At 39.0% G+C, this 13,690-nt stretch overlaps 4 protein-coding genes and 1 long non-coding RNA gene across 16 annotated transcripts in view; 4 read left to right on the top strand and 1 right to left on the bottom strand.

Annotated features, from left to right (window-relative positions):
• Positions 1-899, bottom strand: part of LOC137489387 (uncharacterized) — a 7,691-nt gene extending 6,792 nt beyond the window's left edge. Inside the window, exon 1 of the long non-coding RNA XR_015526864.1 lies at positions 615-899. This is a non-coding gene — a long non-coding RNA (uncharacterized LOC137489387). The remainder of the gene's footprint in view (positions 1-614) is intronic.
• The window catches only part of LOC110438397 (uncharacterized), a 140,191-nt gene extending 135,863 nt beyond the window's left edge, over positions 1-4,328 (top strand). For all 12 annotated transcript variants that reach the window (XR_015526808.1, XR_015526807.1, XM_087312657.1 and 9 more), the window contains 2 exons: positions 3,292-3,387; positions 3,488-4,328. Coding sequence is in view for 10 of the 12 variants with exons in the window: in XM_087312657.1 (XP_087168783.1) it covers positions 3,292-3,387; positions 3,488-3,621 (230 nt within the window). In the remaining 2 variants the exon portion in view is untranslated. The remainder of the gene's footprint in view (positions 1-3,291; positions 3,388-3,487) is intronic.
• The window catches only part of mphosph6 (M-phase phosphoprotein 6), a 365,183-nt gene that overhangs the window by 80,545 nt on the left and 270,948 nt on the right, over positions 1-13,690 (top strand). The gene's annotated exons all lie outside the window — the stretch shown is intronic.
• The window catches only part of snx20 (sorting nexin 20), a 677,202-nt gene that overhangs the window by 398,860 nt on the left and 264,652 nt on the right, over positions 1-13,690 (top strand). The gene's annotated exons all lie outside the window — the stretch shown is intronic.
• The window catches only part of dus2 (dihydrouridine synthase 2), a 255,399-nt gene that overhangs the window by 203,379 nt on the left and 38,330 nt on the right, over positions 1-13,690 (top strand). The window lies entirely within an intron of this gene.

The raw sequence follows: 13,690 nt of genomic DNA, 5'->3' as shown, positions 1-13,690 counted from the left end.
CCTAGAGGTCACGATGGCTTATTAGTAAACAGTGCACACTAGGATTGAGTAATGTCGACCAATTTGGCATCGTGTGATGTCTAATGTGAAACATCGCGATGGACGATGGCGTAGGTGGCGGTGAATTTTGTTTAATTTAATTTTTTAACAATCTCTTTACTGAGATGTAATAAAAATATGAAAATATAACATCACAATCATATTTACATCTGTTTTCAATTTCGGGGAAAACAAAAATAATAGAAAAATAAAAGAACAAAAGCAAAAATAATAATAATTACAAAGGGAAAAGGGGGGGGGGGCACAGGTTGTTTGAATTAGTAACAGATTATTTTAGAGGAAACATTTTCATTTTTAGTTGAAACGGTAGGCTTCAAATAAGTAATTTGTTATGAATTAAATCATTATTCATAAATAATTCACCGCCGCCTATGACGACGATACCATTGTCCATTGTGATGTTTCACATTAGACATCATTCGATGCCAAATTTGTTAACATAGCACAACCCTAGACCCACAGATCCAACGGTACAGTTGCGGTAATACAGACCTCTACTACAAACACTAGTATTTTAGCTTAAAACAATTGAAAATAAGTCTAAATGTACTTACACGCTGCTGGTCTCGTTGCTAAAGAGCACATGTCACTCCGCTGCTCATCCGTTTGCACTGGCTGCCAGTTGCTGCTCGCATCAAATTCAAAGCTCTGATGTTTGCTTACAAAGCGACTTCTGGCTTTGCTCCTTATCTGCTCTCACTTCTGCAGATGTATGTGTCCTCCAGAAACTTGCGTTCTGTGAATGAACGTCGCCTCGTGGTTCCATCCCAAAGAGGGAAGAAATCACTTTCCCGAACTCTCGCGCTCGATCTGCCCAGTTGGTGGAATGAACTAACTAACTAACTGCATCAGAACGGCAGAGTCACTGTCTTCAAGAAACGACTACAAACTCAACTATTTAGTCTCCACTTTCCTTCCTAATCTGCAATTGCCTCTTTGGTTCTACCGCTAACTGTAATACAAAATAAATAATTACTAATGTTTTGCTTCTTACAATTTACACACCTGAAACTTGCCTACAGCACTTCTTCATTGTTGCTCTTATAAGTTGTGTAAATTGCTTCCTTGTCTTCATTTGTATGTCGCTTTGGATAAAAGCATCTGCTAAATGGAAATGGAAATCTATTTAGTTCTTACAGACTTTTTTTTTTTTTGGCCCATTTTTATCTACAAGTGGTTGCAGGAAATTTATACGGGCTGAGTTTAAACGGATTAAATGTGGCCGTGTTCAACTGCATTTGCTTGTTTAAATTCAGCCCATATAAACGGTTTGTAAACACCTTCCCTAAAAAACACCAGTAAATCCAGCAAATCCTTTTCATCAGTGTATTCTGGAGTAAAACATACTCATCATAACTCCATTTGACTTATAAATCCTAACCAGCTAAAATACACGGCTTCAAATGCGTCAACAAAAGCACCGGACAAAACCTGGCATCCGCGCACAGTCATTCACTGATCAGACAAAGGCGGCGCTCAGAATCGGTCATTTCTGAATAGCAAGCGCTGGTTCTGAACAGGCTGTTGACACTCTGCATGAAAATAGGAGATGTTGACCTTTCCTGCGCTCATTTTCTCCCCGTCTTTATGTTTTCAAATGCACAGTCGCCTCTTCAGCCGTTATCTCAAATAATTATCCCAGATCCCCCAGGGGCCTTCAGAAGATTCAGATCAGCTCCGGCTCTAATTAACCACAGCAGATCCCAGACCAGTCCATATAAAGCCAGTGCGAGCTCCCGAGCAAGTCACTGCACTGAAAACACACTGAATGCTTTACTTTTAGTAAATATTAGGGTTATCCAACGGCTTTCTAACATAGACAATGTGCACAGAGCAGGTTTGAGTAAACATGACAAAACAAAAGCACAACCTGAGGTAAGTGTATATGAACGTAATGATGTGAGCGTGTGTGTGTTGTAGCCATTGAATGCACATCTCTAAATTGAGTTTGAGTTTTGAATTCGGAGAGGAGAAAATTAAAGAAATTACAGTAAAAAGAGAATAAATAACATTAATAATGTCAGCAGGGTTGTGTGTGGGTTTAGTTCAGGACATCAGGGCTTTACATTAACACCCACCAACCCGCCAAATGCGGGTAGATTTCAGCTCTGGCGGGTTAGACAGACACCTCCACTAGCCACGTTGGCTGGTTGGAAATAATTTACATTTGTAGTTTTCTTAAAGCAGGGTCCGGCTATAAGGATGGCCCAAAATGTAATCTTAGAATCGAGAAGCAGCACGACTGACAAAGATAACTGTGTTCGCGTGAGCAAAAGCAGGTTAATAACTTATGAGAGGTTGATTACTCGCACTGGTGATGTGATGCGCGCGACTGTAATAAGCGTGCACGCTCCAACTTACTTGCGCAAAACAACCGCGTGTAGAGGAAGCGCAACTGGTGCGATCGGATCTCTTTAAAAATAAATAGACAAAAATATATATACCCACAGCCCTGGTGCTTTCAAAAGCACACGATTGAAACAAATATACATACATCCTTTTGTAAGCAGCATAACATTGCTTCATTATGAGAATAACTCCCCTTTGAAGTGTAGTTAACTGCTGATCTGGGACCTTTAGCCAGGACAGATTACTGTGCATATTTTAGATACATGACAATATATGCTTTTAAACGTCAATTAAAAAGTTTTGTTGAATAAAAAGTGCATGTATGCAGCTATATATTTGCTTGTTTTGACACATTTAAAATTTGTGGCAAAGAAACAATTATTTCTTTTTGGTGTGGTCAGCGATAAATTTGGTACATTTTTAATTTTCAGCCCTAAAAAAGTCATGTGAAATAAAAAACAATTGCATTGACAACCCATTTGCTTATGCACAATGAGCAAGCTCATACACAACACACACACAAAAAGTGAAATGAATGAGGAGGCATGTGGACAACACAACATCTACATCAAGTCATTTAACATGTCGAAGTCACATTTATGCGAATAAAATATATTTTCACAACAACAAAATTGTGGCTAGTGAAAATGGCGAGTGGCTAGTAATGTTGGAAATCTACTAGCCACAGTGGCTGGTGCTCAAAAAAGTTAATGTCAAGCCCTGGTTGACATGTATTAAAGGGATAGTTAGATGTAGTGTAGTAATGGCTGCATTTGAGTATGTTCACAGAAATACAGCACCGGCTATGGTGTGATGTGAACAGCTAATAATTAAAGCATGTCCATGCCAAAGTTCTGTTGTAGGATCTGATTCTCTCCTCAGATGCCAAAGTCAACATCAGGGACTATCACGGGAAGATGGCGGCTCATTATTGGAACGGCTGCAAGGATGTTTTCGCCGAACACAAAGCTCAATCTGGCACGTTAGAATCCTCGAGTTACATCCATTTAACCGCTTCTGACTTTAGTTTGTGTCTGGATTGTTCTGAGGTGATTGACAGCTGTTTTTCTCCAATCAGCTGGCAGCTGGCCGAGGGGAAGGCGGAGCCAGAGCTACATGCAGCTGTCGGTTCTGCTGTCTCGCTCTCAGAGTAACAGAAACATCAGTGCAGAGACGGACGGATGTCCACTAAACCACTCTCCTTCATCCTGATACTTCACACAAACACACCACTCACACTGTACACCATAGCTTTTTTTTAAATGTGTTTAAAGAGCAGGTCACATGGTATTTAAAAGTGTCCTAATATAGTCTCCTACAACACATTTGCACACAGTTGAAGTCAGAATTCTTCGCCCTCCTGTATATTTTGTCCCCCAATTTCTGTTTAATGGGGAGATTTCTTCAGCACATTTCTAATCATAATAGTTCTAATAGCTCATTTCTAATCACTGATTTATTTTATCTTTGTCATGATGACAGTACATAATATTTGACTGGATATTATTCAAGATACTAGTGTTCAGCTTAAAGTGACATTTAAAGGCTTCACTAGGTTAATAGACCCTTTTCACTTCACGTTTTCACTTCACGCAGTGTGTCGTTACTTCCGCCTACACAGAACTCCACATGGAGAACTCACCCAGTCAGCTGTATATTTACTACAGAAATGGTTAGACTGTGACAACAATCTAAAAAAATGTATAGATCAGCCAGATTTCCACTTGAACCAAGAAAACGGGACTTTAATCGGATTGTATTGCTTGGCGTCGCTGTCCTTACAGCGGATGAAGTTGGTATGTACCTGTCAGCATTTGTCAAATAAAGAGTTCAGATGTTTACACGGGTGCTGAACATTTATCATGTCAAATGTATTTTTGTTATTTCTTTGTGTCCCGAAGAATAAGAAATGAATCAGACTGTGGGTGTTTTACTGTGGTTGTTTACAGTGGACAGCTGATTGACAAACACATTCATATTATTCACTTTCTACCGTTCAGTTCTCTACTAGTTTTGAGCTCTGCTTAGTTAGTTTTTTTCTATAAAGGCATTTTATTCATGAACAAAACATTTATGTCTATTTGATATTCATTTTAAATAAAATAGAATAACAATGCTGTATGTAAGTCTTATTTATCAAACTAAATCATTATAAAAATTTACTGTTGCAAAATAACACCAAGAAGATTGCATTTTAATTTAGTAATGTTAGATTATCACTTCATTTGTAACATTATTAACTAAAGGTAGTACAGATATTAAATTCATCTTTCATTCATTCATCTTCTGCCGCTTTTCCGGGGCCGTGTCGCGGGGGCAGCAGTCTTAGGAGAGAACCCCAGACTTCCCTATCTACAGACACTTCCTTCAGCTCCTCCGGGGGGATCCCGAGGCGTTCCCAGGCCAGCCGAGAGATTCCCTCCAGCGTGTCCTGGGTCTACCCCGAGTCCTCTTCCCGGTGGGACATGCCTGGAACACCTCCCTAGGTAGGCGTCCAGGAGGCATCCGAAATAGATGCCCAAGCCACCTCAGCTGACTTCTCTCGATGTGGAGGAGCAGCGGCTCTACTCCGAGCTCCTCCCGGGTGTCAGAGCTCCTCACCCTATCTAAAAGGAGTATGCCCTGCCACCTCTCGAAGGAAACTCATTTCGGCCGCTTGTATCCGAGATCTTGTCATTTCGGTCATGATCCAAAGCTCAAGACCATAGGTGAGAGTAGGAATGTAGATTGACCGGTAAATCAAGAGCTTTGCCCTTCGGCTCAGTTCCTTCTTCACCACAACGGACCGGTACATCGACCGCATTTCTGCTGCCGCTGCACCAATCTGGCTGTCAATCTCACGCTCCATCTTTCCCTCACTCGTGAACAAAACCCCAAGATACTTTAACTCCTCCACCTGGGGTAAGGACTTTCCTCCAACCTTGAGATGGCAAACCACCTTTTTCCGGTGGAGCACCATGGCCTCGGACTTGGAGGAGCTGATTCTCACCCCAGCCGTGTCACACTCGGCAGCAAACCGCCCCAGTGCATGCTGAAGGTCCATGTCTGATGAAGCCAACAGAACAACATCATCTGCGAATAACAGAGATGCAATCCTGTGTTCCCCAAACCGGACCCCCTCCAGCCCAAGGCTGCGCCTTGAAATTCTGTCCATAAAAATTATGAATAGAATTGGTGACAAGGGGCAGCCCTGCCAGAGTCCAACATGCACTGGAAACAAATCTGACTTACTGCCGGCAATGCGAACCAGACTCCTACTCTGTTCATACAGGGACGAGACAATCCTCAACAGATCACCTCTGACCCCATACTCCCCGAGCACCCTCCACAGAATGCTGTGAGGGACACGATTAAATGCCTTCTCCAAGTCCACAAAACACATGTGGACTGGTTGAGCATACTCCCATGAACCCTCGAGCACCCTGGTGAGGGTATAGAGCTGGTCCAGTGTACCACGGCCCGGACGAAAACTGTTCCTCCTGGATCCTAGGTTCAACCATTGGCCGGATCCTCCTCTCCAGTACCCCGTCATAGACTTTCCCCAGGAGGGTGAGGAGTGTGACCCCCTATAGTTGGAGCACACCCTCCGGTCCCCCTTCTTAAAAATGGGAACCACCACCCTAGTTGCCCAGTCCAAGGGTACTGTCCCCAACCTCCATGCGCTGTTTTAAAGACGTGTCAGATATTAAATTAAACCCACCCATTAGGTTGCGGTAGGCCAGTCCTAATTCATTCAAATGGAGAAACTGAAAACAATAATAGATCATTAAATAATAATTGATAAATCTGATTGCGTTTATAGACAACATACCAGCTATATGTGAAGATTGAATTAAACATTTTACTCAGGCTGGAACATTTACATATAACAGATAATATACATTTATATTCATAGCAGCATTAAAGCAAAAATAAATCTATTATTAATTGAATAATATAAAACTAAATTAAATAAACTTAATAAGTGAAAAGGTTGCAAACATATGGTTAAGCAATAGCTTATTCCTATTCTTAATAACTTAAGAAGAACTTAGCAGTTCAGTATTAAAAGAGAAACATTTAGACACGTCCAATACTTTAATAGTCTTAAATCACAATGTGCGATGTTTATATTTTCAGTTTTAAAAGTCTCCCATTCATTCAGAGGTAAACTGGATCTAAAAATACACTGCATTGCTGATAGGAGGAAGTGAAGTGACGTCATTGTGAAAAGGGTCTATTAGGGTAATTAGGCAAGTCATTGTACAACAGTGGTTTGTCCTTTAGACAATCCAAAATTAAGGATTGCTAAACATCATTTGGGAAATATATATATATATATATATATATATATATATATATATATGTGTGTGTGTGTGTGTGTGTGTGTGTGTATGTATGTATGTATGTATGTATATGTATATATATATATATATATATATATATATATATATATATATATGTATATATATATATATATATATATATATGTATATATATATATATATATATATATATATATATATATATATATATATATATATATATATATATATGTATATATATATATATATATATATATGTATATATATATATATATATATATATATATATATATATGTATATATATATATATATATATATATATATATATATATATATGTATATATATATATATATATATGTATATATATATATGTATATATATATATATATATGTATATATATATATATATATATATATATATATATATATATATATATATATATATATATATATATATATAAATAAAATCAACGGTACATCTAAGCCTCAAAAATCATTGTATTTTTCTTGGAATAAGCACTCATAATCATCCAGTCCCAACACAAGCTCACGGCAATTCGTAACATTTTGATTTAGTGGCTAATTCATGTCAATTTGTACGATCTAATTCGTACAATTTAGTACGATTTGCTCATCACCTAATGACAGTTGGGTTTAGGGGTGGGGTTAGGTGCCACGCCTCCTTTTAAAATCATACAATTTTGTACGACTGAACTCATACAAATTCGTACGAATTAGCCACTAAACTAGCAAAACGCAAAATGTTTTGTCGTGGGATCAGGCTGCCAGTCCCCCTCTATCAATGCTGAATTATTGATGAGAGTTGACTTTGTTTGTTATATTATTTGAGTGTTGTTGAGATATTTAAATGAGTGATGTGACTGTAGTATTGTAGAGTAGTTGCACCTGATCAATAGCTGCGTCTCAAATGGCACACCATACACCCATGCACTATGTACTTGTGCACTTACACACTCAACAGCATAGTATGTGTATGTAGTGTCGTCCCAAATGGAGCACTAATGTTTTTTTACTACGCGGAAATTCAAACCGTTTCCCTGATGACGTTTAACGGTTGCCAAATCAGTGAAATAAATGACCAAACTATCAAATAATACCTGCCGTGAGTATAACCGCATTCACCATCGGGAGGTGCTATAATCACTCTCGTAGGAGAATTTTGCTTTCACCATCCAAAATAAATAAAGTCATCAACATGTGCGTCCGATAGCTCCGCCCCTTCCGCTACGCAAGCAAACCTGTGGTCGTTGAGTGCGTGAAGTGTCCATCATTACACACTTCACTTTAGCGGCTGAATGAGTGCATCATCCGGGTAATTAAAGTGCACTTATTATTTTTAGAGTTTTCAGTGTGAACACACTACTTACACTATTCATACTACAAAATGACGTAGAATAGTGCACAAGTATGCGATTTGGGACGCAGCTACTGTTACCCTGATGAAGGCAGTTCCTAGGTTTTTTAAAGATTAGCCATGTGAATAATATTTTAGGAAGCCTTGGGCTGATTTTTGTTGTTACTCAGTTGCAGTAGTTTGCTTATTTGTAATTTGTTTCTATATACCACTGAATAATTCCATATACGTTTACATTTTAAAGTGTGGAGTGCTGTAAAGTGCATAGGGTTTTCACTATGGGTCGTCTCTCGTCCATATCCTATTCTTCTCCACCTTCCCCTAATCTTTTCCTCCGTTGTGTGTTTGAACATGATCTCTCTCTGCGGCAGCCTGTGAGGCGTATTGTTCTCGCTTATCATCCAATTCACTCCCACTTCTGCAGCAGCCAGAAAACAAACATTTGCAGAGCGAAACAAGTCGTTTAGCATGGGTGTAATTGATACAACAGGGTTGCAACTACATAACTACACTCCAATCAGGGCCAATCAGATGTGTTTATCCCTGCCTTCTCTGGATCTCTCCCTCTGCTTCCCTCAGGTGGGCTTGAAAAACTGTCTGAGGTGCAAAAAGAGCAAACCTCTGCCCCGGCACCCAAAATGCCATATTAATCGCAGTGGAAGCGCTCTGTTTTTTAGCATTATGAGCTGACAGGAGCAGTATCTATTTCCACACTCGCTGTCTTTGGGAAAAATCAATAGAAAGAACCTGGAGAAGATATCGCTTTATCTAAACACATTAATCAGAGACGGCGTTATCAGCGTACGCGAAGCTTTATTATGTAGATCTGATTCATGTCTTCGATAAGGCACAGAGGAATTAATCACGGATCAGCTCTGACTGGTCAAGATTTTACTGAGAATAAAAAACACTGAGAATTACTAATAAAACACCATTTTAAGGTGATGAATGATTGATGTGTTGCTAAGGTGCTATATGGACGGTTGCTAGGGGCTTTTGAGGTAGTTTCAGACTTGTTTAATAGTAGTGTTTAGCTTATTACACAGCAACACTAACAAAACAACAGTAATAAGTGAGGGGTTTTGATTAGCATGTTGCTAGATGGTTGATAAGGCCTTTTGATTTAGGTTCTGAAGTGTTTATTAGAATTATATGCAAACGCTGTCTAATGTACGGTTGGCTCTGGGTCGCCGCTGGCTGGTACGGGCCCTATGACAACATTCTCGTAGAAACTGGTTTGGTGGGTATGGCGATGTTCATTCATTCATTCATCTTATTGTCGGTTTAGTCCCTTTATTAATCTGGGGTCGCCACAGCGGAATGAACCGCCAACTTATCCAGCAAGTTTTTTACGCAGCGGATGCCCTTCCGGCCGCAACCCATCTCTGGGAAACATCCACACACACACATACAATACGGACAATTTAGCCTACCCAATTCACCTGTACCGCATGTGTTTGGACTGTGGGGGAAACCGGAGCACCCGGAGGAAACCCACTCAAAGGCAGGGAGAACATGCAAACTCCACACAGAAACGCCAACTGAGCCAAGGTTCGAACCAGCGACCTTCTTGTAGTGAGGCGACAGCACTACCTACTGCGCCACTGCCTTGAATATGTCGATGTTGTCACAGATAAAAGTAAAGAGTGGGGCGTGGGTGGTTGGGTGTCGTGGACAAAATTGATCAAGTGGGGGATGGGTCGTGGTGGGTTTTTGGGTGGAGGTTAGGGTGGGGGCGGAGGTAGGGGGTGTTGGAGGGGTTGTGATGCAAACTAAAACGAAGTTGGTGAGATTAGAGGGCCCCCTAATGGCCTGGTACACTCTCAGAAGTAAAGGTACAAAATTGTACCTTCTACATTTGCACCATTTAAGAGACAATTTTGTAAAAAACTATTGTGAGAAGCTTGTGGAAGGATACCCAAAACATTTGACCAAAGTTATACAGTTAAACAGCAAAGATAAAAAAAAAAATACCAAGGAAACGTGTGTAAACTTTTGACTGTCTAGAAATTAATAAAAAATTCTCAAAAAAAAAAAATTCTCTTATTATTCTGGCATTTAGCAAATGTAAATCATTTAGGTAATTCTAACTAATGTTCCAATCCTGTTTTCTGAGCCAATCAGTCGGCATCAAACCTCCCACAGAGTTACACGGGCAACTGCTAACGGTGACTGTCTAGTGCCAAAGTGTAAGACCTTGTTTGGTCAATCTGTCTTCTCTGTAAAGGGAGCCAAACTGTAGAATGATTTACCGGTTAGCTTAAAATCAGAAAGTAATCTAAATATTTTTAGTAGTGCTCTTAAAAAGTGGGTAAAAACAAAACAGCAGTGTTTGCACTAATAGTCTACTGTTAGTTTGTAGGATCATGTCACCTTTGCTTTTGCCTGCAGTAATTTTATGTAAAGAATTGTAATGTTGTGTATGTTTTATTCTATTTCTATTTTGTCAATTTTAAGCCTCCTGTGGACAGGTGTTGAGAATTAGCAAGTTTGCTAAAACACTTAAACAAATGCATTTGGTTGTCCAGTGTAAATGTGATGTCCATATCAAATAAATAAATAAATAATGGACCTAAAATAGCAAACGTTTAGTGATTTACCATCAAACATTTTCAAAAATGGTTATGTTCCTTTTTTTTTTGTAGAGTGCATGTAAGCTTCTGCCTTCAACTGTAAGTATATAACTTTACTCGCATGGGAAATGGAGGCCACGTGAATGGTTTGTGAGCACAATTAAGTGCACACAGCATCCCATATCATCTGATAATTGTAAGAAATTATTCCAAAAGGCAACTGACTGTGTAAAGCCACATAAAACAACACAAACATGTGATGTATATGCAGAGTTCAGCAGCTAATCAGCCGGAATCAGCTAAGGTGACGACAACCAGAGAGACCTAGCTGTCACTCAAGTGGCCACGCCCTTAATTATGCAGACTTAATAAAACTTTATATAAATGAAACAGATGAGTTCACCCCCCTCACAGTTCTCATGAAGAGTAATGTTAACTATGAACCAAAATCATTGTTTGTACCAGGCTGTAAACACCTTTTTTTTCTGCTGTAAAGTCGGCCGTTTTAACAGTGGACTCTATTATGGAGCCAGGACTAGTGGATTTTCGATGAATTGCAGTTTCAGTTACTTCAGTATTTGCTTCACGAAGGAGAGGGGGACGTTGCCGCTTGGTCTACACAGCTTAAACACACACTGAAAAAAATATTCATTGGATTTACCCAGTTTTTTTAAGGTAAGTGCCTGCAAACAGTTTATATGAGCTGAATTTTAACACACAAATGAAATTTAGTTATGCTTACTTTTTAAACCTAATTAGTTTGTTTAAATTCAGCCCTTATAAATATACCTTTAAAAATGTAGTAAATCCGACAAATGGCTTTTTGTCAGTGCAGACCCGCTGATCATTACAGAAATCTTCCAGAATATTTCAATCATAAACATGCACGTCCTCAATAATCAGATGTTTTGATGTCAATAGTATGCGTCAAACATGCGCAGAGATCTCCACAGTAACCAGCAAAACTGTTATTGTCAATCGCGCCGAACAAACATCGCATAAATAACTTCAGAGTTTATCAGTCATATTCCAGCTGAGTCACTCCATCAAAACACACTCAATCAAACAAACCCACAGCACTCCAGAAAACACACCTCTCACTACACCGACAGCATCTTCACAGAGCTGATAAGTGCCATTAGCGCTCGCTTTGAAGAGCTCGGCAGGTGAGTCAACACTCTTACTCCGGTATAATGGTGATATTAGCGGTCTCAGGTGATTAATGATTGATGCAGCGCAGCTTTGACTCATACTTTTAACCCTCCTGTTGACTTACAGGCCAAAATGACCCAGGCAGGCTCTTTTATCTTGAGGTTTGGTGTCTTTTTCTTAAATTTGATTAGTTGAGTGCTAGAGTAAGGTTTTTTTTTAGAAAGTAAGAGAGGAGTGTTTCCACAGGTGGTTTGTTATACTTCATGAAAGCACAATGCATTTATTCACTATGAAGTGATTGTAAAAATGTGTCTGGTGCAGAGAGATGAAAGTGTGTTTTCTGCAGGTGGTTTTTTTAGTTTAGTTTAGTTTATTTGTTTACAGGGTCAATGCACATTAATAAACATTACTGTAAAATGTGCCAGAATTAGCCAAGAATGGCTATTTTTCATCCGTAGACCCTTTACAGAATGTTAAAAAGTCACACCTAAAATAGAAGCACAACATTAAACATTAAATACACTTTCATAAGAAATACAGTTAAAAAAGTAAAGAAAAGAAAAAATAGAAAAGAAAAAAAAAAAGAACAGACTGATGGGAGCAGAGGACAAAAAGCCAAAGACAACAGTACAGATGTGTCAAGAATACAGTACTAATGCTGACAATGCTGATTTGTCAATAACCAATTTCTAACATGAGACTGAAAAGAACGAAAAGTGCATGATCTTCTAATTGTTGGTGGGATGGAGTTCCATTCCCTAGCAGCTCTCACTGAAAATACAGATTGACTGAATTTGCTTTTTTTTTGAGAGGAATAATGCAGTCCCCTCTGTCACCTCCTCTAGTAGTTCGTTGAGCAGTCGTTCTAATATTTATAAACTGATTTAATGGTGAAGTCGGGTTATGTAAAGTCTTAAACATTAAACAGATATGTACATATGTAATTAAATTTTCCCAACTAAGCAGGTTGTATTTCTTTAATATTAAACAATGGTGATATTGAACTGATTTCTTATCAAGGGTTTTTATGGATTGTTTGTATAAAGATTTAAGTGGCTTCAGAGTAGTGATGCTGGCTTGGGACCAAGTGGTTAAACAATAAGTGATGTGAGAAATCATAAGTTAAAGCCCACTTACCTGTGTGAGGCACACTTAGAATTAATAAAATTTTAGGGTTGGCGTAAGTGGATCTTGGATTTACACACATGGGGTTTTGGTTGAGGACAAACTAAATATGTCCACATTTAAATATGGAAAAACTTGTTAGTTGGGTGCAACGACTTGCTACTGATCCACATTACATTACTCTGAATTAAAACTTAAAACATATCTTATATCTCATATCTTTGTAATAAGGCTTGGGATTAGTGATGCTAATTGTATGGTTAATATATAGAAGACTCTACAGCAGTGTTTCTCAACTGGTGGGTCGCGACCCACTTGGAACATTTTCAGTGGGTCGTGGAGTGTGTGATAAAAAAAAACAACAAAAGTTTAATATTTAACTTATTTTGCCGATATCAGACTTTTATTTTGAAAGGCGCGTGCGACAACTGTACCATTGGTATATGCCGAAGCATGCTAATGGGACTTTTAATTTGCCATTAACCTGGGTTAAACGCTTTCGGCGAACTGTATGCAATGCAAAAATCGGCGCGTTTAAGGTGTGTTTTCTTTAAAAATCAGCGATCTCCACTTGCTGAGTGATATCCGATATAAAGTGGGTCTCAGATTGTACAAGAAGCCCTGCATTACATTACATTTCCCCCCGCCATGTCTTTACAAAATGAGCATTTATTTTGCCCCAGTATACTCAATGGAGCTTCTGCGCTAGCCTGCCGATTTTGACAGGGCGCGTGCGAGTACACGGCTTTT

This window comes from Danio rerio, chromosome 25, assembly GCF_052040795.2.
Source record: "Danio rerio strain M-AB ecotype USA chromosome 25, GRCz13ab, whole genome shotgun sequence".
NCBI lineage: Eukaryota > Metazoa > Chordata > Actinopteri > Cypriniformes > Danionidae > Danio > Danio rerio.
This window is presented reverse-complemented; position numbering and strand designations above follow the sequence as displayed.